The sequence below is a fragment of the Paracoccidioides lutzii genome (genome assembly GCF_000150705.2).
Source record: "Paracoccidioides lutzii Pb01 unplaced genomic scaffold supercont2.14, whole genome shotgun sequence".
Taxonomy (NCBI): Eukaryota; Fungi; Ascomycota; class Eurotiomycetes; order Onygenales; family Ajellomycetaceae; genus Paracoccidioides; species Paracoccidioides lutzii.
The window spans coordinates 400,354-423,060 of NW_015440960.1; the positions used below are offsets into that span (position 1 = coordinate 400,354).

At 45.0% G+C, this 22,707-nt stretch overlaps 8 protein-coding genes across 8 annotated transcripts; 5 read left to right on the forward strand and 3 right to left on the reverse strand.

Annotated features, from left to right (window-relative positions):
• Positions 1-1,188: 1,188 nt before the first annotated feature.
• Positions 1,189-4,072, forward strand: PAAG_05385 (PAB-dependent poly(A)-specific ribonuclease subunit PAN3; the record flags this gene model as incomplete). The annotated part of the gene is made up of 9 exons (XM_015845559.1): positions 1,189-1,261; positions 1,551-1,649; positions 1,721-1,775; positions 1,854-2,011; positions 2,076-2,182; positions 2,362-2,553; positions 2,612-2,756; positions 2,829-2,984; positions 3,045-4,072. 9 exons carry the CDS (start codon positions 1,189-1,191, stop codon positions 4,070-4,072), a joined length of 2,013 nt encoding a protein of 670 aa, XP_015699785.1.
• Positions 4,073-4,994: 922 nt separating this feature from the next.
• Positions 4,995-5,906, reverse strand: PAAG_05386 (hypothetical protein; the record flags this gene model as incomplete). The annotated part of the gene is made up of 3 exons (XM_002792611.2): positions 4,995-5,125; positions 5,206-5,277; positions 5,567-5,906. The coding sequence occupies 3 exons, from the start codon at positions 5,904-5,906 to the stop codon at positions 4,995-4,997; spliced, it is 543 nt and encodes a 180-aa protein (XP_002792657.1).
• A 967-nt stretch (positions 5,907-6,873) lies between these two features.
• PAAG_05387 (hypothetical protein) lies at positions 6,874-9,306 on the reverse strand (the record flags this gene model as incomplete). Its single annotated transcript, XM_015845560.1, has 5 exons — positions 6,874-7,514; positions 7,604-7,669; positions 7,731-7,886; positions 7,937-8,255; positions 8,314-9,306. 5 exons carry the CDS (start codon positions 9,304-9,306, stop codon positions 6,874-6,876), a joined length of 2,175 nt encoding a protein of 724 aa, XP_015699786.1.
• Positions 9,307-12,026: 2,720 nt separating this feature from the next.
• PAAG_05388 (hypothetical protein) lies at positions 12,027-13,630 on the reverse strand (the record flags this gene model as incomplete). The annotated part of the gene is made up of 3 exons (XM_015845561.1): positions 12,027-13,280; positions 13,335-13,466; positions 13,529-13,630. 3 exons carry the CDS (start codon positions 13,628-13,630, stop codon positions 12,027-12,029), a joined length of 1,488 nt encoding a protein of 495 aa, XP_015699787.1.
• Positions 13,631-15,519: 1,889 nt separating this feature from the next.
• On the forward strand, positions 15,520-15,846 carry PAAG_05389 (hypothetical protein; the record flags this gene model as incomplete). The annotated part of the gene is made up of 1 exon (XM_002792614.1): positions 15,520-15,846. One exon carries the CDS (start codon positions 15,520-15,522, stop codon positions 15,844-15,846), a length of 327 nt encoding a protein of 108 aa, XP_002792660.1.
• A 492-nt stretch (positions 15,847-16,338) lies between these two features.
• PAAG_05390 (hypothetical protein) lies at positions 16,339-17,944 on the forward strand (the record flags this gene model as incomplete). Its single annotated transcript, XM_015845562.1, has 4 exons — positions 16,339-16,425; positions 16,513-16,629; positions 16,692-17,051; positions 17,300-17,944. The coding sequence occupies 4 exons, from the start codon at positions 16,339-16,341 to the stop codon at positions 17,942-17,944; spliced, it is 1,209 nt and encodes a 402-aa protein (XP_015699788.1).
• Positions 17,945-20,254: 2,310 nt separating this feature from the next.
• Positions 20,255-20,446, forward strand: PAAG_05391 (hypothetical protein; the record flags this gene model as incomplete). The annotated part of the gene is made up of 1 exon (XM_002792616.2): positions 20,255-20,446. The coding sequence occupies one exon, from the start codon at positions 20,255-20,257 to the stop codon at positions 20,444-20,446; it is 192 nt and encodes a 63-aa protein (XP_002792662.2).
• A 360-nt stretch (positions 20,447-20,806) lies between these two features.
• Positions 20,807-22,687, forward strand: PAAG_05392 (betaine aldehyde dehydrogenase; the record flags this gene model as incomplete). Its single annotated transcript, XM_002792617.2, has 6 exons — positions 20,807-21,100; positions 21,191-21,639; positions 21,708-21,768; positions 21,828-21,860; positions 21,960-22,266; positions 22,395-22,687. 6 exons carry the CDS (start codon positions 20,807-20,809, stop codon positions 22,685-22,687), a joined length of 1,437 nt encoding a protein of 478 aa, XP_002792663.1.
• Between the last annotated feature and the right edge of the window lie 20 nt (positions 22,688-22,707).

Here is a 22,707-nt window from a genome sequence, read left to right on the forward strand (position 1 = left end):
GGGCAACAATCCAAGGAGCAGGGAGATGCGGAAAGAAAAGAAAAGTCGAGGTATCAGACAACTAGCCGATGTACCAGTTATACAAACTCCAAGGAGACGTCGAAGCCTTGGATCTCATGCAAATTGCAGCTTTGTTGCATGAAGACGTGGAGCAGTTAGTTGTCCTGATGAGCGTTGGAGTTGGGATGTAAGAGTTGGGGCCATCAGTTGGCTTAACTATTTTCCAGTTTTAACTAACTAGGTGTTAAGTTGGGTGGTGGTGGTGGTGGTTGGTTGGTTGGAGCTTTGTTTGCCTCGGATGGCCTTACCTAAGCAGCTTGGGGCCCAACCTTTCAAAGCCAGACCGAGTTGGGCAGAAAACTCTGCAGACCATACTCTTTGTGGTTTAGTGTACAGTTGTTGGTGGTGGTGGTGGTGGTGGTGGGCGATCGCTCTTCCTGCCAACTTTTACGAACGTCGCGACCCTTTTCCCCTTCCCTTCTCCCCTGGAGGCTGGCTGTCACATGCGGCCACACACACAGACTCACCACGAAGAATACCCACACAGACACAGACACACACACACACACACACAAACACACACAAACACACACACACACACACACACACACACACACACACACACACACACACACACCTTGTATTTACCGCCTGGGTATCACTGACTGGACCGCGCCCTGATTCGCCAACGCCACCTCCACACCTTCCAGGTTGGATGGAAGACTTCCTTCCTTTCCCCAGACTGACTGTAGGCTGACTAAGCCCCCCCCCTCCCCCAAATCCAGTGACTCGCTGTTAAATCGACAAGAGGCCCGTGACGGAAAAAAAAAGCTCGCCGCATCTTCCCCAAGACATCGCCGACTTCGTTTTCTGCGGCTGGTTCCTCTGTGTGCCTGGCATTCGGCGTTTCCTGGCCTTTCTCCGTGTCTCTCGATTTGCTATCGTGTCTTTATCTTCCCTACGCAGCTGATCACCCTCGTCGTCTTGTAATTCCGATCCCCAGATGCCCCAACCCAACCCGAACAATCGCCGCCTCACCTGATATGCAGTGAGTCGCACATCGCCAGTGACCGTCTCTCTGGAATGCGGCTCATTTCACCTGCCTGTCACCGCCCCCGATCTGTTGCGTACCGCTTCTCTTAGGTCGATGGAGTGCCTGTGGTGCTGAGCTGTGTTGGATCTGCGGATATGGCTTCAGCAGGAAAGCCCAACTTGGATGATTCAAGACGAAGCACCGGGTCGCCGAAGTTGAAAGGTCGCGGTATGTGCCGGACACCTGCATCAAATCTCTTTGCTCTGTCTTTGTTTCTTGATCCCGTTTGACTCTCTTTTTTTCTCTCACTCACTCTCTCACTCACTCACTCTCTGACTCACTCTCTCACTCTCACTCTCTCACTCTCACTCACTCACTCTCACTCTCTCACTCTCACTCACTCACTCACTCTCTCACTCTCACTCACTCACTCACTCTCTCACTCTCACTCACTCACTCACTCTCTCTCTCTACATAATGAATGCCATATGCCAATTGTTGTGAAGCATTCGAACAGCGAATCCGGAGCTGACTGTTCTGGTGACCCTAGAAAATGCAAAAGATACCCTTTGCCGTAACGTGACAATCTACGGCCGATGTCGATACGAAGACAAAGGTGCTAGGAACTGCGTATTATTGTATTGAGCTTGTTATCAGGAACAGTAATTGACTTGTCTATATTGAAAGGTTGCGCATTCAACCATGACCCGCACAGGGTCAACGCCCCGCACGGCACCGAAAGGTTAGCTCAGCAGCTTGTCCCGCTAAATATAACCCGTGGGCTGACTCCTGGTGTCAATGATTCCGGCAGCAGCAGCAGCAGCAGCAGCAACAAAAAACGCCTCAATGTCGACTCTCCCAGCTTCACACCTTCACTCCTCAATGGCTCGGGAGGGGCAAAGAAAGTTACCACCTCGACCACCATCTCCCCAAAGGCTGCCAGTGCAGCCCCGTTTCTCCCCAAGGGCATAATATCACGTATGATGCCACCTCCCTTGAGCATTACACTGTTAAGCGCACTTGAATTGACATCAACTACCAGGATCGAATGCTTCTACGCCTCCCATCCGTCAGGATACATCGACTCCGGAGTGGACTGTTGCAGATATTCCAGACTTCGTACCTCAGGGATTTGATACAACTCAAGTGGTATGACGTTATCTTCGATGTGCTACTCTTTTTTCCTGCCCATTAATAAGTTTTTCATTGGGGTCCAGTTAGCCTTTAAAAAAGCTAAAATTCCCCTTTGTCACTGCCTCCTATTTTGCCTCGGGTGATTGGTTCCGATGCGCCTTGGTTTTTCTTCCATATGCTGACACTCTGTATAGGACCATTTGCAAGGAAATGGCAGTGGAGGGATGTCAGCAGGCGCTTTTGATCCATTTGTTGCTCCTTCTGCCACTCCATTGACCACTCCTGGCGCTGTGGGTCCTCAGGTTACCCCAAATCCGTATGTTCATGATCCTACCGGTCTCGGTGCCGCAGCATACTTTGGCGCACAGAACACTTTCCAACAACCTGTATGTCTGTTTTGATTCTCCTCCGGTTGGATTTACTGTGAAAGTTAATTAATAATAGGTCCAATACCATCTCTACGCGCCCATTGGACCCCATAATTCGAATATTTTGGGCTACCAAAGGAATGTCCATGACTTATTTCTCCCAAATGATTTCCGAGAAGAGTTACAGAAGAAGGCAGCGGCCACACTGCAGACTCTTCCCAGTACGTTTCACGTCGCATGCTTCTTTATTCCTTGTATCTGGCTCAGACTATTATTTACTAACCTACTTGAAGACTCTCAACTTCCAGCACAGATAGATCATTTTCACTCTCTTGTGCCCCTCGATCTCTCACATCAGAAAAATGCCGCCATATTCGGTTACCCCAGTTGGGTGTACAAAGCGCAATCAAGCAAAGACGGGAACTTTTATGCTCTAAGGCGGTTAGAAGGTCTGTTCAGCGAAAACCTTCATCTTCCGAACCTTCACTTACATTAATCGTTCTAAACAGGTTTCCGCCTGACCAGCGAAAAAGCCATTCGATCGGTTCAAAACTGGAAACGAGTCAGCAGTGGCAGCATCGTGACAGTCCATGACGCCTTCACGACCCGTAGCTTCCAGGACAGCTCATTAATATTTGTCACTGATTACCACCCCATGTCCAAAACTCTAGCTGAACACCATCTTGGAGGGTCCAATCGACTTCAAACTCGCCACGCGGGAACACATATTCCTGAGCAAATTCTCTGGAGCTATGTGACCCAAATCGCCTCTGCGTTGAAAGCAATTCACAGCGTAGGATTGGCTGCACGTGTAATTGATGCCAGCAAGGTTTTGCTCACAGGTAAAAATCGCATCCGGCTAAATGCATGTGCCATTTTGGATGTGGTACAGCACGATTCCCAGCGATCAACGGCAGACCTCCAGCATCAAGACTTGGTCAACTTTGGCCAGTTGATAGTCACTTTGGGCGCAAATTCTCCTTCCGTCATACACAATCCAACCAAGGCCATGGAGCATTTTGCGCGAGCATACACACCCCAATTGAAGAACTCCGTTTTCTGGCTACTTGGCGCATTACAAAAGGACCAAGAACGCAACATTGATATCTTCGTCACCGGCATCTCCTCCCAACTCATATCCACTTTCGACTCCGCCCTCCACCTCGATGACCAGCTCACCTCCGATCTCTGCCGGGAACTCGAAAATGCGCGTCTCGTCCGCCTCCTCACCAAACTCAATTTCATAAACGAACGACCCGAGTACGAACATGATCGCCAGTGGTCTGAAAACGGCGAACGCTACTTCCTAAAGCTATTCCGCGACTATGTATTTCACCAGGTTGACGCACAAAATGCCCCCGTCGTCGATTTGGGCCACGTGCTTACTTGCTTGAACAAATTGGATGCAGGGAGTGATGAGAAGGTTACTCTTATTAGTCGCGACGAACAGAGTTGCTTTATTGTCAGTTACAAAGAATTGAAAAAAGCGGTGGAATCGTCATTCCAGGCGTTGACAAAGCATCCGAGGAGGACGTAAAAATGATGAATGATTACTTTGGCTCCTCTGCGGGTTTTATAGGAGGGGTTCCAATGGGGGGGGGGGGGGGGGGAGTCAGTCTTGCTCAACCTTGTTATTTCCGTGATATCTATCTCGACTTTACGCTTGCGGATAAGATGGGATGGGTTGAAAGTGAGATTTGGATTTAAAGAAACCAGTAGAGGAAGGCTATGTTGGATTGAGAGTTCGATTGGCCTAATGATTTGAAGGAGATGTATGAAGTACATGATCTGCAATTGTGGTTAATGAGAGATGGAAGGGAAAAGGGCAATGGAAAATCAAGAATGGAAAAGCGTGAATAATCTTAAGGCTTTTGTTAAAATTGTTGTTTACCTGTAACTTTAATAATACATGCGCGCTGCTCTCTAAAATACTCCAAGTTAGGTAGACACGAATAGGTCATTAAAAGTTCATCAGATAAAACATTATTACTATAGAACAAAACAAGACAAATATGTTGTAGTAAGTGACAGAAGCAGTAGTAGAAGTCATCTATATTTATACTGTAGAACAGATTTGATTTACTCGGCAGACAAGTTAATCTCACTAGCACATGCATATTAATTCATAATAGGGGAAATGCATTTAATATCACATTTGCTGTTATTGGATTTTCAAGAATGAGCAATACTATACAATACATATTTCTGCACAGACGCAAACTATGCTCGGCATCTTAGTAAGAAAAGTTGCGGAACGGGAAAGCTGGAAGAGAAAAAAAAAATAAAATATCGAAGCCGAATGGAAACTGGCTCATTTCGCATTATCTTTTCTACCCTCAATGCATCAATGCAGTTTCAATCCATCCTTTTCATGTGAACTGTAGCCCGGTTAAATAATCATCGAGTCGGGGTAAAGCCAACAAGACAAGACACTACGAAGGTCAAAGGGTAAACAAAAATCATTGATCCTCCGCCTGCAAGAAAGGGTTGGCGATCTCCTCACTGCCGTCAACGGGTGAGATAAGGACGAGCAGTGTGCCCCGTGCCACCACGAGGCCGAGTGGACGGGTTGTTTGGTTATCCTCGTCATCTGCGGGATGTATTTGTCAGTCCTGTTCATTCTATCGAAGGGTTGATATATTCAAAATGTAGGCATCTTCAAATACTCACCACGCATCACCTCCTTTACGTCATCTAGAACAAGGTTCATAAGTTGATCGTAACCCTTGAGAGTTCCGGTTACTATATCGGAAAGACATTGTTAGCTAAGTGACATTGAGATGGTGGATCACATAAATGCATTAAATGCATGTGGAATGACTGATATCATAAGGTATCCCACAAAAGGCACCCCGAACTTAAATCACGCAGAAAGAGAAATTTACAGCATGCATGAAATGTCAAAACGGTAACCCTCTCAAAACAAATCGTCGCTTATTCCAAAGAAATAAAAAGAAAAAGCAAATAAATAATAGAAGTGAATAAAAATAAAATAAAATAAAATAAAATAAAATAAAATAAAAATTCTTACCTTCTCTGCCCCCATTGAACTTTACACAAACCTCCTTTTCCATATACTTCGCCAGGTCCAGGATATTCTCCTTCTTCGGCTTCTCCTGCTGCTGATACTGCTGCTGCTGCCCGCCTTGCCCACCCTGCCCAACTGCCCCTCCCGTCTGCTGCTGCTGCTGGTGCTGCTGGTGCTGTTGCTGATGATGATGAGGTTGATGTTGATGTGAAGCACCGCCACCTGCACCGCCACCCTTCTGGGAACGATAGCTATAGCCACCGGCACCACCAGTGCTGCCTCGCCCACCGCCGCGCCCACCGACACGGGGACCAGCGCCCCGGAAGGAGCTACGTTCCGACATGGTTGGGGGCACTACAGCGGTCGTATGCTATGTTCGCGGGGTTGTTGTAGTTATGTTGTGTGGGTTTTATGTGGAGTTGTGGGGAAGAGCAAAGATGGAGGAGAGGGCAAAAGGAGTGACAAAGAAGGTGGTGAGGACAATAGTGGGTTGAACGGTTGATGCTTGAAATGAAAGAAAGCTTTGGGCGAGGTGGTTTTCTGGCGGTGACAAGCTGCTCTGGTGGTTCGGCGTGGGCGTGGCTTTGAACAATCTGCATAGGCTTTGTACCCGAGTTTAGGCCACCGGTGTAAAGTAATTCCGCCCCGTGGCTGCTGTGTTGTTAAGGCGTTTGAGGGCCTATTCATATGGGCTTTCATTAGGGGCTGGCCAACTAAAATAATAGGCAGCAGAGCTCTGAACTTACCCCCTAGAGTGATGCCGCGGATATGGTATCCCCGTGTGACCATTGAAAGTTCTAGTATGTACCAGGACCACTATTCCACGTCTCTGGATTGCTCTGAACGCTTCCAAAATCTGGCTCTGTTTCGTCATGGATTTCCACCAATCTTCCTTTGAATTAGAATAAATGAAGGGCCTGGAAAAATGGCTTCGATTATCAAAGGTAGCTTGTGCATCTTGTTTTTTCTACTGAGCATAAAAACCGTGTTTTTCTCAACAATATTTTCAGAATCTCTAGGAAAGACTGCTAAGGGGGGGGGGGGGAGTATAAAGTTTAAAAAGGAAAAAGACAGTCTTATATTTTAGGTAGATGGCACGTCTGGATTTCACCAAATATAGGAACCCAAAAGTTGTATCATATCCAGCATAAATTCAATAATTAACGAGACATATTAAAATAATACGGCCAGGATCGGAACCCAAAACTCCATGGGAATACAAATGGGAAAGCACACCTCGCCGCAAAAGGGAGTCGGGACCGCCACAGCAATACCAACTTACTGGCCCCTCTCTCTGTAGCCGTTGGCCTTTAATCATACAATTCTTTCGGTGTCGTATGATCTCTCTTTAAACTGTGGGGAGCTGTGACTTTGATCCCGCTCTCAATCCTCGACAATGTCATATCATATCCCTTATAGTCACACCACGACTTAGCCATCTTTGCCGCATTCTTAATCTCTCTTCCGTTCAGCTGCCACATAGCCAACTCGTTCAGATCCTCCTCCGTAATTTCCTTCATGGCACTTCTTGGCTCGCCATTTGGAACTTGTCCTTCGTCGTCGCCAGGTCGGGGGGCCATTGGAGGCATTCTCTCCAGGAACTTTCGCCAGACGGATAGACGAGTCTCTGGTGTAAGGGGGTTGAATAATAGATGCAAATTCAGACGGGATCGGAAGGCGGTGTCGATGGTCTCGTACAAGTTGGTAGTGAGGAAAATAATGCCCCTGTAGTATTCAAGCTCGCGCAAAAATATGGAGACGAGTTCGTTGCGGGCGATGTCGGTAGGATGGCGTTCGGCCATGAAGACGTCTGCTTCGTCAAGTAATATCACCGCATCCCATTCAATTGCCATCTCGAAGACTCTCTTGATATTTGTCCCGAGTTCTGCGGCTAGGATCCCCAGATCTTCAGCTTGGAGGTAGAATAGTGGACGGCGACATCTGTCCGCCACTGGTTGCGTATGAAAAAGCTACAATTAGAGTTTCTATTCTCAGGAATATAGGTTGGGAATGGAGCGATAGGTTAATTTTTGTGCTCACCAGCCTCAGCTGTCAGTGTTTTGCCCGTGCCAGGAGGTCCGCTCAGAAGAATATTCAGTCCTTGGCCTGAAGAATTGGACCGGTCAGTTTGACAATCTCAACTTCCAAATCAATTTTTCCAACTGACCTTTCCCTGCGATAACGTCATCATCTTGACGGTGCGTGGCATGGTGATTCTGAACAAAAGATAGCACGAGGTCTTTCTGCTGCTTATCATAAACCAAATGATCGTAGGCTTCATCATTCCATTCCACGGGTTTGAGTTCGTCAACGTAGAAATTCACTATTAAGAGTTAATAATATCCCAGTAGTGATTGAGTAAGTAGTGCTTACACCACTCTTTGTTCGCCAGCGCATATCCTTGAATTCGATGATGTAAGAGAGCCAGGTCATCTCCAAATTTTAACATTCCCTCCTTGTTTCTCTGTTGCTCTTCCTTCGATAGATGAGTTTTGATAGTCAATGAAATGTCTTCTTCAAGGAGAGTTCCTTTGCTAGAGTCAGGATCGTTTAGATTCCCGTCTCCCAAGGGTTTGGAGGCAGCTTGCAATACTAGTTTCTTCTGATATTCAGGGTCCTTCGATTCTGCAGCCCCAAGTTTCAATTGATATTTGCGATATCCCCTGACATCGACAAGGATTCTGCCATTGACCTAAGCAAGATTTGAGTCAGAATTCTCGGGAGTGGAAGAACAGGTTGGTTCGTCATACGTTGTGTTTCCTCCCCTTACAGTCCAGTGCAACATCAGTGTAAGACTTGTAATGCAGACCTTGTAGATCAAGCACATTCATGGCCCGAGCCTTCAACCTGGAGATGACGGCCTCTGGATTTTCGCAGAATCGCAGCGGGTAATGAGGAAGGTCGGTGACAGGCATATTTCCAGAGAAATAAGGGATCTTGAAATACTCTTCCTCCCATGTGAAGTTCTGGCCATCGAAAACTATAGCCCGGCACCTAATCAAGAGATGTCGCTTAAATCCCTCAGTTCTGTAGACAGTATCGAGGACTTGTGATAGAATTTCACGATTGGCATCCCAACTATACAAATATGAGCCCCTCGGAAAGTAAGCCCATGCAAGTGCCCATGATACGAGCCCACTTTCTTGCAATCGTTTAACTCGAATCTTCGTTTCACTAAACATGTCCCCCATGAGTTTCAACAAAAGCTCAGCGTGGGCTCTGAGAACGCTTCCCGGCTCCGCAGTTTTGTACATCTCAGTGATCTCATCCGATCGAAAGTATAAAGGCGTGAATGGGTCTTCGAACTTCGCAACTTCCGAACCTTCAAGATAAATCTCCTCCTTTTTCAGGATATCCTTGAGAGCTGAGATGAGAACCGGACTTTGGATTCCAATAGAGTGGTATTTTAAACTGAAGCGGCCAGATATCACAGGTTTTGAGAGATCTTTGACTTTATAGACGACGATGGCCACGCGGTCGTTTTCTTTGGCAGCTTTTTTGCTCATTTGTTGCCGTGGTGGATAGTCCTGCCAGTCATAGAAACCTTCCCTGCCATTCTTGCCTTCATACAGAGTCTTGACAACCGCATCTAGTCCCTGCTCGAACTCCTTTTCTTTGGTGGCCTGTATCTCCGTGTTTTCGGAGGATAACTTGGTAACTGAAAACTTTGTCACATCATCTTGCCCGGCACCTGTCATCTTACACCTCCACTTCCAGATAGTTTCCGAGACGTCCACTCTCATTTTGGACACAGTAAGGACTGAAGATGGGGAGCTCGGGTGGTAGATGCCTGTAATTGGGAGTTTAGCCGCCTGGTCAATGAACAAATAAATCTTGAATCACATACAATGAGTCTCCTTTATGTATAACACTAGTTATACCTAGTTACCGACTAATAGAGCAATTGCAGGTTCAAAATAAACTGACAAGCGAAACGAGTCAAATAATGCGAATTGCAACGCCTGATTAAATAATGGAAAATATTAACAATGTTCGTGTGCAAAAGTCCAGGAAAAGTGATCACAAAAGGAGAGGGGGAACGGCAGGATTTTAAGCCTCAAGCATGATTAAGTTACGCCCTCCTGTCACAATGTGACAACGGGGTTTTGCTGGTGTCTTGCATGCTTTCGTTGCTCAGGGAGGAAAGGCTCCGAGGCACTTTCAAAATAAGCCGATCGCGAGCCATTGGATAACGAGATACCATTAAAATTCGACTGCTTTTCACAAGGCAAAATCATATTGCCTCTCGTCAACTTTCTGACTTCATATCTCTGGGGCCTCACCCAAGCTCCATCACGATGACAACCACTAATGGCGTCCCGCAAGGTTGAACTGAAGCTCCATTATGATTGAGGTGGATATTGTGGAGTTCGCGAGACCACCCAGGCAGCCGTTTAGTTCCAAAGTTTAGTTAAGTTCCGGGGCTGGTTTGGCATTTTGGCTCTTGTGCTAAGAAACTCTGCCATGGAGCGATGGCAACAGGGATTGGAAATTTTCTGGCCCTTAAAGCCTCCTGCCTGCTTGAAATAAGTTACTCCTGGTTGGATCCAAGCCAGAAATGACTTGGAGGGCGGAATATTAGCTGAGTTTCAAGCGGTGCCAGCTAGATCTGAGTTCTCAGACTGCCAGTGGTTGTTGGCTGGCTGGTTGGAGAATATGGGGCGCAGCCGCTCGCTAATGGCACCTCATAACTTCCCCGCAACCAAACATAAATGAGCCGGAATCTCGGTGCCTGGAATGCAATATCTTGGTAAGCTGTTTAGTTAAGGATTTAATATGTGGGATTGTTTTATGATAAGTTGGAGACACGAGAACACAAAAATGCATATGTCTCACTCAACCAGGCTGACTACATTAATCGTGGGCGGGGAAAGGCCAATGATTTTCAACAGAGACCTCTTGCTCCCCCATTGGAAATCTATGATATTTTTAGTTATCTTATGGGTGGATTGAGATACTTATTTATCTACCAAGATTAAGCAAATTTTCCTTAATCAATCCATCCCCGAGAACGGCGTCTATTGTCAGGTAACAGGAGTTGAGACTTAGCATTCTCCCAGAGGCATTGAGTGGTGTCAATCTTGGGAACAAAGCGCGATTTCGAATAATTCATGCCCACTGGAAATTGTTTTCAATTGGTGTATTTCATTTCCTCACATCCTGAGAAACGTGAATGCAGTTCGGTTTCACCCTAGCGATAAATTGACACGATAATCCTGCTATTCAGTGTTCTGTATGACCCATCTCGTGGAAGTAAATCGGTTGCTGACCTTTGTTCTGATCAGAACGTCATGAATTCCCCGCAGTTGCACAGAAACGTAAAAGGATTAGAAAGTCGATGGAGACACCCTTAATAAGAACATCATACATAAACCTCCTGATGGCATACCTGAGCAGGTCGTCATCTACTCGGTGGATCTCTGAGGCTCTGTTGATCATCTTCACCTATCTTCCCTCTCTAGGACTTGCAGCTGGTGATTGGTTCCAGGTGCTTGTATGCAGAACTATTCTTGATTAATTGATTCTTTTAAGTCTGCATTCTGTAAGTTGGTTACGTGATAAATGATTAAGTAGCGAGCAGCCCATTTAGTGTCCTCGAAATCGTTGGCTAATGCAGTGCCTTTCCTGTGACCACGCAGCATTCCGGCTATGCATTTAAATTAGGCTGCACAGATCTCCCTATATTCCCCAAATGCACAGGGTCGACCTCCTTCAACCCTGACTAAACACGGAGGTCGCGGATCCGTGTGCGAGGGGACGAGGCAATTCTGGAGTGCATTCCTTTGTCTCTTTTCTTTGTGGTCCTCAATAATTCTCGTAAAACCAGGAGACAAGGTGACATGCCACGAAGCTAGGGTTAAGATATTCTTTCGAATACAGTTGATATCACATCTCTTTGCATTTTCTCAAACAGACTTGCCCCTCTTGATTAAAAGTAAACCATTGGATGGGAGGCAGTCATTGGCCTCTTAGGATTCCACCAAAATTGAGTGTGTATGAAAACATTAACATCTCCCCGAGACAAGCAGCAACAGGTTGGCTTGCGATTAACTCATCCGCGTTCCATGCCTGACTTTCTGATTCCTGACTCTCTGCCGAAAACATAAGAGACACTTTATGCTCATTCATGCGCAGATTGAAAGAGTAGTTTCTATAACCAGTAACAACAATAACATCCTGCTTTCAACCAGCAACCATATCTACAATGGCAACAATAGTAAAAATCGTGCCTTCGCGCTGAGAGTTAGGGTTACTTAGGGTTATGGTTGTAACAAGGCCTAAGGTGTAAAAAGGAAAGTGAAGATCCAAGTTATTGCTTCTATCTTGGCCTTTTGAATGTCTGTGTCTGTTCTGTAAAGGGGGTAGTTGGCGTAACACCTGCCGAGCCCATATAGCGCTGATTTGGCTGACTGTCATCATCCTAGACAGCGAGCACCGATTCGGCGTTAGATTGTTGGGAGTATTAAAATTCCGACTGCGAGATGTCAAAATCCACGTCAGGGGGTATCTGATCAATTGCGGAGCATATTCTTTTAAAATGAGTTGGCATCCATATATCATAGACATTCCTCGTGAATTTGTACGCTGTCCATTTCTCTTTGCCATCCAGAGCGGTAAAATCGAACTTGTGGATTGGGTGGCGGTAGAAATTTGTCTTGTCTCCTTCAAGAACAGCATAGTGACCGTAGATCCTCACTGCCGTATGGTCATGCGAGATTGAGAAGGCGAGTATCTCTCGGTCGACCTCTTTTTCATGCTTCACAAGCTTGAATAGCTCAACGGTAGCTCTCACTGCAATAGTGGCGCTGTGGGCATTCTGTCGATCTGCGATATCGAGTGCCGCTGCGCCACACTTAACTTCACATGTTAAGAATGGGAAGTACAGGTAGTATGTCGCCATAAAGTATGATGTGTCAGTCAGATCACCAACGAAAGGCTGAAATCTCTGCAGCTGGCCATCCGTGAATGCTTCACGCCCAAAACCCACAGAATAATCAGGTTGCGGACGCGGTTTAGTTATGGAAACTGAGTTATCCCAGCATTCATTGACGCTTTCAACCAGGATCTTGAGATGTCTTGCGCCATATACGGCTAGAGTTTGTGCAGAAGGGACAATAAGCCGAGTAACATCTTGAATAACCCTTGCTTCGTTTCGGTTCCGTATCATTTCACAAAGTTCATCAAATATATCATCTCTAAATAGCGAATCTTTTGGGATCGTTTGCTCTGCCTCGAGTAAGCGTCGACAAAGATCTTTGCCTCCATCTGTTATACCCAGGTCCGACTTCCTCATAAAGATACCCTTGGTTTGAAGCAGGATTTCATAGCGCGGATTCTTGTATTGAGCATTCTTTTCTTCCCTTGACTTTTGATCGCTGGGTGCGGTAGAGCTGGCGGTAGAGCTGGCGGCAGAACTAGATTCTGACTTTTTGCGGCGAAGAGAAGATGTCAGCTTCTTTCGTGCAAGTAGACGGCTCATGTTGTAACCCTCTTGGAAGTATTCGTTGGGCCAGACTCCGCTCTGCGTCCACCAATGGATAGGATTAATCCTGTTATCGTAGACGCCAAGTGCCACCTCCTGATCCGCTGTGTCCGCAGCGGTAGATGTTCGTGGTCGCTTTTGAAATTGGTTGGCTGGAATGCAGAACAAGTCTTCCGCTTCTTGGAGTCTCTTCCTTTTTAGCCCTTTAGCCTGCAGACAGGCAGACGGATTTGGCTGTGATTTGGCTTTCAGTTAATTTCGTAGAGTCGTAGGAGTAAGGGAACATACCTTTTCCTTGAGAGTGGTATAAGGATGGTTTTGCTGCGCGTTTCCGCCCCATGATTTCTGACCCAGGCGTGCGCTTAGGCGTGCGCTTCGGCGGACAGGTCTCCGTGGTTGTTTTTTCTCGACGCCTCGAGGCTGCTTCCCTATCAATGAATGGTCAGTTAAAAGGCAGCTGGTCGAAAACATGGGTGGCTCACCTTGTGCTCTCTTTCAGATGTTTGGCTTCGCTCGACGCTTGACGTCTGATACTTTTTGACGTTGGGCCATGTTGATTGAAAAGGAGAGGGGTAAGAAGTCATTTTATGTTGCAAGGTGAACTGCTGAGTGAACTTCTGTAGGTCGTTGGGGGAAGAGTGTGATTGGCGTGTTAGGGTGTTTGGCGACTGGTGCGGGGAAAGGTTTGTTCCACAACACCCATATTACTATATCGCATATAACGTGATCAACCACCCAACGCCCGTTTACACCCAACGCCCGCTCAAATCTTCATTTTTCATTCATCTTTAACCACCCACAACATGCACCATGAAGCAGTTATACAAGCCGCAATTGATGATTTGAACACGCAATTAATGCCTAATTACACTGAGACCAGTAAAAAATATGGAATCAGCTGATATATGTTGTCAAGGCGTTATAGAGGCATTCAAATGTCAAGAAAGGAAGCAAGCTCTATCCACTTCAAAGCCCTCACTGATTTGCAAGAAAAATGGCTCCTTTTTCATATCAATCAATTGGCAGATTGCAGTTTCCTTTGTATGCCCCAAATCCTTCATAATCTTGTTGTTGAGATTCTAAAAGCATCTATTGAAGTCAACTGGGTGACTCAGTTCTGTGAGTGTCACAAGGATGTGATCAAGTCACTCTATCTGTGAAATATCAATCAAAAACACAAGATTGCAGACAATTCTGCATTCTTCAAGCATTATTTTGATCTTGTAATAGATTTCTTTCTTATACTATCTTTTTAATTCTCATCTTGCTAATTTATCTTAATTTTTCAGCTGCAGACAAAAATCATGAAATACAATCTTGAATCTATGAATATCTACAACTTTGATGAGAAAGAATTTCTATTAGAATTCATTCACACCCTCAAACATATTGTATTGATTAATTTACTCAAATCAGACTATATGATAGGTGCCAGCCAGGATGGCAGTTGAGAATTCATAATATTACTTGTCTTAATTTGCACAAATAGAACTTCACTTCCATCTGCTCTCATATATCAAGAAGAATCAAGAGATATACAAGATACTTGGCTTGAAGATTTTGATAGTGAAAAGGATCAGGCCTACTTCACTGCTTCAGAAAATGAGTGAAGCAATGATGAATATGAGTTAATGTGATTAAAGAAGATCTTTGAATCTTTTACAAAAAAGAAGGCAGACTATAAGGGGCTGAACCCCTAGATTCACTCTGGCTGGCTGACTCAGCCTAGCCATCGTTTGCACATGCGCATGTGATCATGCTATGTGAGCTTGCTTAAGCTCGTGTTCTCATCTCATTCTTTTCTTCCCTTTCCCAAGCAATTCGTCCTTGTTATATAGGAGGACTAGCCTCTAGTTCTTAGAGCTTAATCCTCTACACAGACTATGAATATAGACTTCTTATATTGAATGACCACTCATCTCATGTTAATATGGCATTCATCAATTATGCAAATCAGAATTGAATTCTACTCATTGTCTTTCCTTCTCATTCTACACACTGATTACAGCCACTAAATGTTGAGATATTTGAATCATTGAGTAAATCATATTCCAAACAACTGAATGAATGAATGAGAACTGGAATGGAATTCATACACACTACAAAGAGGTCTTTTTGACAGCTTTTTGACACTGTGTGGAAGAAGGTAGTTACATCTTCAAATATTGAAGCTGCATTTGCTGCTACTGGCCTACATCCATTCAATTCAGAATGCATTCTTAAAAAGCTTCAAATACAATCTTGCACCTCTCCAGATGCAATATATCAATCAAGAACACCTACTTCTATTGTTGGCCTGTGAAAATTGATGAAGCAAATCAAGCAACAGCAGTATCAAATATCTAATGATCTCAACCAGGTGATCTGTGCAGGGGAAAATCTTGCTCTTGATAAAGAGATTCTTTTAATAGAGAATTGACAGCTTCAAAAAGCTTTTAATCAAGAGAGGAGATGTTGCAAGTGTGGCAGAGCAATGAGATTGCTAGATCTCTTGAATTCATCATTGATGCAGTTCTTCTCACCAGCAAAGGTGCAGAATATCTGTGAGAATTTGATAGCCTCAGAGGTTGTCAAAAAGAATGAGCAAGCTCATAAGAAGGATGCAAAGCTGCAACACACTATTCTTAAGGAACAGAAGGAGGCAGATATCATTCAGCAGAGGATGGAGCAGGAGGCAGCTCACCAGACCACAAAACAGCAAAAGAAAATGAATAAGACTTCAAGAGCTGCTCAATGGCAGATTGACAAGGAGCTTAGAGATGAGAAAAAGGCTCAGGAGCAAAAAGAAAAGGAAGAATGAGCTGCTGTACAGCTACAATCACAATTGAATAAGAAGATGATTGAAGAATTCAAAAATCACCTTTCTAATCAGGAAAGTAGACCCTTGATTTCACAAAGAGTGACTAAATTGCATTTTCAGAGCCCTGTCAGAGGGATATGACAATATTGCAATCTCTACTGATTTAATGACTGCTTGCTTACTGAATCTGCCTCCATTCAAGATTTCACATTCTGGGCAAGTTATTAAGCCAAACAAACATTTACTGAATTAGCTATATATTTTTATATGTAATTTTTCTATATATATTTTCATCCTATAATATATCATCTTAAAATCTAATTGCGTTGTTGAAATAACATTGAAAATATTTCATCATAGTGATGGCGAAATGGCGGGCGTTGGGTGTAAACGGGCGTTGGGTGGTGGATTACGTTAAGGTTCAGCACCTCCCCACAGTCATTTTGAGGCGATGAGAAACTCGAAGTTCTAAACACAGCACAGCACAGCACAATGGACTTTAGTGACATTGAACCCTCTGAGATAACATTTAAGCGAAAGCTTTTCAGTTCAGAATTCTCAGGAATATTCCTTGTTCATGTTCGCAGCAAGATAGTTATGCGTAATGAAAATGGTCTGTGACCTTGAGCTCTTCAAAACGTTGGTCCATTCTAACATTTGAGACAGCATCATGACAACGGCCTAGTCAAGACTGCAACCCCTGAGCGTGAAACAAACATTCACATCTGCGAATCGACTGCCTACAGACGACTGGTGAAGTACGGCCATTGCGACTGTGGAATCGTGCGTCAGTTCCAAGGGACAATGGAACAGATGGGCTTATCCCGTATCAACCTCACCTGAAGATGTTTCTTAATGACAAGAATCCTCCTAGCGCCATCTTCTTGGAGTACATTCCTAGAATGGAAATGATCCATCCGCACAGTTTTACCAAGGAGCGGGGAGAGGTTTTGAACCATGGCATCCGAGAGATGAGCAGAGCAGAGAGCAAGGAAGGGAGGGTTCGCAGAGCGGTTCACAGAGCGTTAGTTCTACATTGTGACGCCAAACCGAGGGACGTGATGATTGTCAGTAATGACCCGGAAAGAGTGATCTGGCTAGACTTCGACAGAGCTCAGACCTACCCCACAAATAGCCTTACTGAAGGGCAACAAGGATTTATTGAGGATGAAGAGCTGATGGTGTCTCAACTCGCAGATTCACTAGTGAGTGATCTACAATTTACAGCAACTTAGACCATAGCCAAACACTAACCAGAACCATGACTTTCTTCCAGGAAGCTGATCATATACGGGGCAAAATAAATGAAACTTATCTCTACTGCTGCACCTAGTCTGAACGGGCTTCTTCGGTGACGCAATGATGTTTTTGGTTGACAGGCTGCCTTCGGACGAACACTGCTAACTTCTTAGGTTGGCCTGACCTTCGATGACAAGCGCCACGACTTCAAAAGCGCACCTCCAAGCACAACCTCCTTGTTTTATCAATCTCAGCCGCTCACCAAGCCCTGTTGTTTGGATATCTGTCGAAAATCATCTTCCAGGAAACGCAGATCTCCGGACAAGGGGATGCGGGCGTTCAAAAGATGATGTTTCACATCAATCAACCGTCGAGGGCCACTCAGCAGGAGAATGAACTAGCTTTCTCTGTTCAGTCAGCGCACGAGCCAAGCCTCTTCGACAGGAATGGCGAGGAACTCTATGACAACTGTATCTTCTGCTGTCTGGTGATATCACCCACTGGCCGGCCAATCTACAAGTATGAATCACTCTTAGAACTGCTCATGGCGCTTCATGATGCAATAAAGGCGCACCCGTCTCTTTACCCAGACGGGAACATCCTTCATTGGGATATTTCCAAGAACAATATAATAATAACTGACCCTGAAAAGGCGGATGGCCACTCTGGCATGCTAATCAATCTGGACCTTGCCAAAGAATTTGACAGTGAGCGCAGTGGTGCACAGCACCAGACCAGCAAATGGAGTTCATGGCGATTGAGGTGCTGCTTAATGTCGACCATACCTATCATCATGATCTTGAGTCGTTCTTCCACGTGCTTATCTGGCAATGTGCTCATCACGGTTGGGAAAGCCTAAATGAGCTATAGAGACAGAGACAGGACAAGCTGAAAGACAGCAAGCTGAAAAAGTGGTATAGTAGCACCATTGCAACTTATAAACGAGGCAACATGGAAGCTGGCGGATTTGAATATCTTTTGCAGGAGTTTCCACTGGAATTCAAGTGCATCAAACCTCCTTGCAGGACTATCAAGCCGGATGAGGGATGCTTCGTAGGCTAGAGTTGAGAGTTGGGCGTCAAGGTATCCTGAAGTCAGGCAGTACTATAAGGATTTCAGGTGGCACGTGAGAAGGTCAGGTACACCGGACTCAAGAGCTTCAAGAGCTAATTTGCTGCTTAGGACAATGGTATGAAACTTGGCAAACCCGAAACTTTAAAGGGATGAAATTGTGTGAAAATATCCCTCACACCTACATACGGTACGGCTGCATATTGGATAGTCCTTACACGCACGGCTTCTTGTCTTCAACTTTGATGTGAAAGAGTGTGATCTTGGCCATGGATGGCATGGAATTCGATGTATATGATCTTGTCTCTGGAGGATTGTTGTATGTGGACTGCTCCTGTTGCAAATGTACTGGTGTGGGACAGCTCAGAAAGAGGTTTATCATCTGACCAGTGATTGAATCAGGTCACCACTCCTCCGCTAGAGTTTTTATACTTGAAGTATTCCAAAATGAATATCACATACATAGTGTTCATTGTTGGCTGGACAGATTCTAATCACTCAACTTTACAATCCAGATAAATGCATGGCCTCACATTACATATTCTCTATTCTCAAGTAACTCAGATATACTGGCAAGACAAGTATACAAGACAACAATGAAATAAGGGTAATTCACTGACTTTCATCTGCTGGACCTATATTTAGCACTGCTGTGATTTTTTCTGACATGATGATCTTCTAGGCTCTGGAAAAGGAGACTGTGCTCACTTTCTCTCCTGAAAGGCCTTTCTTGCAAGCCCAACATTCAATCTCTTCTTGTATCACTTGAGCTGATTCGGATGGACCTTCACAATGTCATTCTCTGACTGCTATATGAGTGCTCACAGAAGAAATTCAAGATGTTCTTCTCTAGCCTCATGATGTAGCAGGATATGTGAGCCGCTTGTGTCTGGCTCAAGGTGGTGTGTGAAAGAGTCATCAACGGTGACATGAGTTTCCTTCAAGGTTTCATTCTCAGAGATGTTATCTGAAGTGCATCAGGGATGAGCCATGGCAGCAATGGTTCAACATTCTTCTTGTCACTGTCAGTGTAGTCAAGACCTTCTGTATTCATTAATACATGCCCTCTGCAGTCCACAATATCTGAGAATCTCACATTCACTTGCATTGACTACCTTGGCTCTGGCTCCAAATACTGATTGGATGAGTTCTGTTAAGTGACCTCAACTGTGACTGCATCTGTGACTTCTCTTTTAAGTCCTGAATTGACATTGCCTTGCTGTTTCTTTCATCACCAGTTTCACTATCACACTCACACTCAGTGTCATCTTCAAGAGATGATGATTCAGATTCACTGTCAGATGAGTGAGAAAAACACAGGTGGACAAATCATGACAGAAGTTGATTCAAAATCAGAAGACTTGATCTGAGTGACCTCCAAGAATCATAGACATTCACTGTCAAGGATTTTTGTTCAAACACAGATCAGATTTTAAACTGACAACTCAGAGCTGATGTATCTATCTGAAATCTCATGTGCTGCAGCATGTTTCAGCAGAGAGAGTGTCATTGTCAGTGAAGAGTTGAAATTGCTGCTTGCAATGATAAGATACGAAGGGTGCTTGCTGTGCTCATAGTGCTCTGATATTTTTTTTTTTTTTTGAAGCAACAATTTTGATCAGAAAGTTGACATCATTTATGTTTATGGACATCTTTTATGTTTATGACAACCTCAACACAGGAGAATGAGAGAAATCCTGCTGATGTCATTCTACCTGCTCACTTCCATCACATTCTCTCCGCAGGAAGAATCACCATGGTTCAGAAATGTTGACATCATGAAGATAAGATCAGTCAAATCCTGATAAAACAAGGCAGGAAAATTAGTGCCATCTACCACCTTGCAATACTAGCCGCTGTCCATGCAGAAAGTAAGGAAAGATTGTAATCTCTCTCATTTTTTATTTTCTAAATTGTTGTACTGACTGAAGGGATGCTAGATGATTGTCATGCAACTGTTGCTCAGCTAGCCACAGTCCTGGGCAGACCAGATAGTTATCCCAGTAGCGGGACTCAGTCTGTGCATAATTTTAGGGTAACTTGACAGTAGAGTGGGGCGAAATTGCACTGGGGAAGAAGGGAAGTGGACATAGTCACCATGTCAAGAACAGTTTCAGCGGCGGCACAGCGGGGCCGGGTGACACTAGCAGTGAGGGCCAAGGGGAAGGGATGGGCACGGCACACACGAGACAAGAGAATTACGAGGAAAGAAAGGGAAAATAGGGACGATGGAGAGAAGATGTTCGAGCGGCGGGAGGAGGAGGTTTATATAATCCACAAAGCGGCGTGATACAGTATATAGGTAACTAGTTAGTGGCTACTCCATCCTCTGTCTTCCCATCAGAAATCTTCCGCTTTTCTTCCACAGCAAAATGCCATCATCGGGAAATATATTGACCCACAAGCTTAGGTCTCCGCAGTTCTCGGTCCGAGGCCGGTTAAACCGCAAATTTATTCGTGTGCCTGGACTGTGCTGGAACTTCATGCCCTTCCCCGCTTTTCGATTTCAGACACTACCAACATCTCAAGACCCATTAATATTCTGGTCCTGGCCTCAACTTTTATCATTTCAACCCATCACAGGCCTTGTCACAACAGCAAATTTTTTTTTTTTTTTTTTTTTTGTTGAATACAAATAAATAAAATCGTCATGGGGAGCGTTATCGACTTTACCACATTTCAGAATGTGATTGGGGGAAAACTATCCACGACTGCACAAACCCGCCATGGCATCAATCCTGCCACTGGCAACCCCAATCCAGAAGTGCCAGTTTCTACCCCCGCCGATGTTGACAATGCCGTTGAGGCAGGAAAAGCTGCGTTCAAACTCTGGTCCAAAACTTCAATCGAAGAGAGGAAAAAGGCCCTCTTGACCTTTGCCGATGCTTTGGAGGCACATAAAGATGAGTTCATCAAACTGCTCGTGCGGGAGCAAGGAAAACCTGTATGATGCCCTTTGCTGGAAGATATACATTTGCCCCAGACTACAAGTTAGAGCTAATTTCACTCCTCTCCCCATCTCTCTCTAACATAGGTAACCCTTGCTACCATAGAGATCCAGAATGGAATTGCCAGTGTTAGAGGTAGAGTCAATCTTACCCTAAAGGACGAAACTGTTGAAGACTCCGACGATAGGCAGGTCATTGTCCGCTACACACCACTGGGTGTAGTTGTTGGCATTGTCCCATGGAACTTTCCCTTCTTCCTTGCATTGCTAAAAATTTCACCCGCCGTCATTACCGGAAATACTATCATTATCAAGCCATCACCATTCACCCCCTATTGTGGATTGAAACTTGTTGAGATCGCACAGAAGGCCTTTCCTCCTGGCGTAATCCAGGCTCTTAGCGGTGACGATAGTCTGGGACCCTGGTTGACTGCACACCCGGGACCAGCCAAAATCAGTTTCACGGGTTCATCCGCGACGGGGAAGAAAGTCATGGAAAGTGCAAGCAAGACATTGAAAAGAGTCACACTTGAGCTGTATGATATTGACCTAGTGTTGTGCTCGTGATTGAATTTATGAAGCTGAAATATACTCTCACTTATAGAGGCGGTAATGACCCTGCCATCATCTGCGCCGATATCGATATTGAAGCTGTGGCACAAAAGGTTACTTTTATCAACACAAATTTCATCAAAGAATCGTTTGACTAACCGGAAATACCCAGGTCGCAATGATGGCATTCATGAATTCTGGGCAGGTATGTCATTTTGCAATTTCCTTGCTGCGATATTTCATGAATATCACCCGATCCGCTGGAGGAATTGGTAGCGGGAAAACTAACGGTACACCATTGTAGATCTGCATTGCAATTAAACGGATCTATGTTCATGAGTCCATTTATGAGAAATTCCGCGAAGCCGTCAGTCGCGTTGCTAACAGCCTGGTTGTCGGTGAGGGTAATGAGGATGGAGTATCCCTTGGCCCAATTCAGAACTCAATGCAGTACGAGAGAGTTAAGGGATTCTTCGCCGATATTGAGAAGGAGAAGTGGACTGTTGCTGCCGGCGGAAATGCAGATATTCGGAAGCCAGGATATTTCGTCCAACCGACTATCATTGATGCCCCGCCCGCTGACTCGAGGATTGTTGTTGAAGAGCCATTTGGTAAGTTAATATATGGAAATTTAACAAAGTTTTGATTCCCTCATGAACGGAGAACCTCTCATTAATCATATTCTCTCCCTTCCTACCGTCAACGATATACTGATGAAATATCGCTAACAAACACATAGGTCCAATTGTCCCACTTATTCCCTGGAATGATGAAGCTGCTGTCATTGAGGCTGCCAATAACACCAAGATGGGACTAGGTTCCTCTGTGTGGTCCAATGATCTGACCCAGGCACGACGCATTGGGGACCAGATCGAAGCCGGTTCGGTATGGATCAATACCCACCAGGAGATGTCTCCGTTCGCACCATTCGGAGGCCACAAGGAGAGTGGCATCGGCTACGAGGGTGGTATTGGTGGTTTGAAGAGCTTCTGCAATGCACAGGCCATTTATATTAAGAAGAATAAATTGTGAAACAATGGTATCACAGAGAA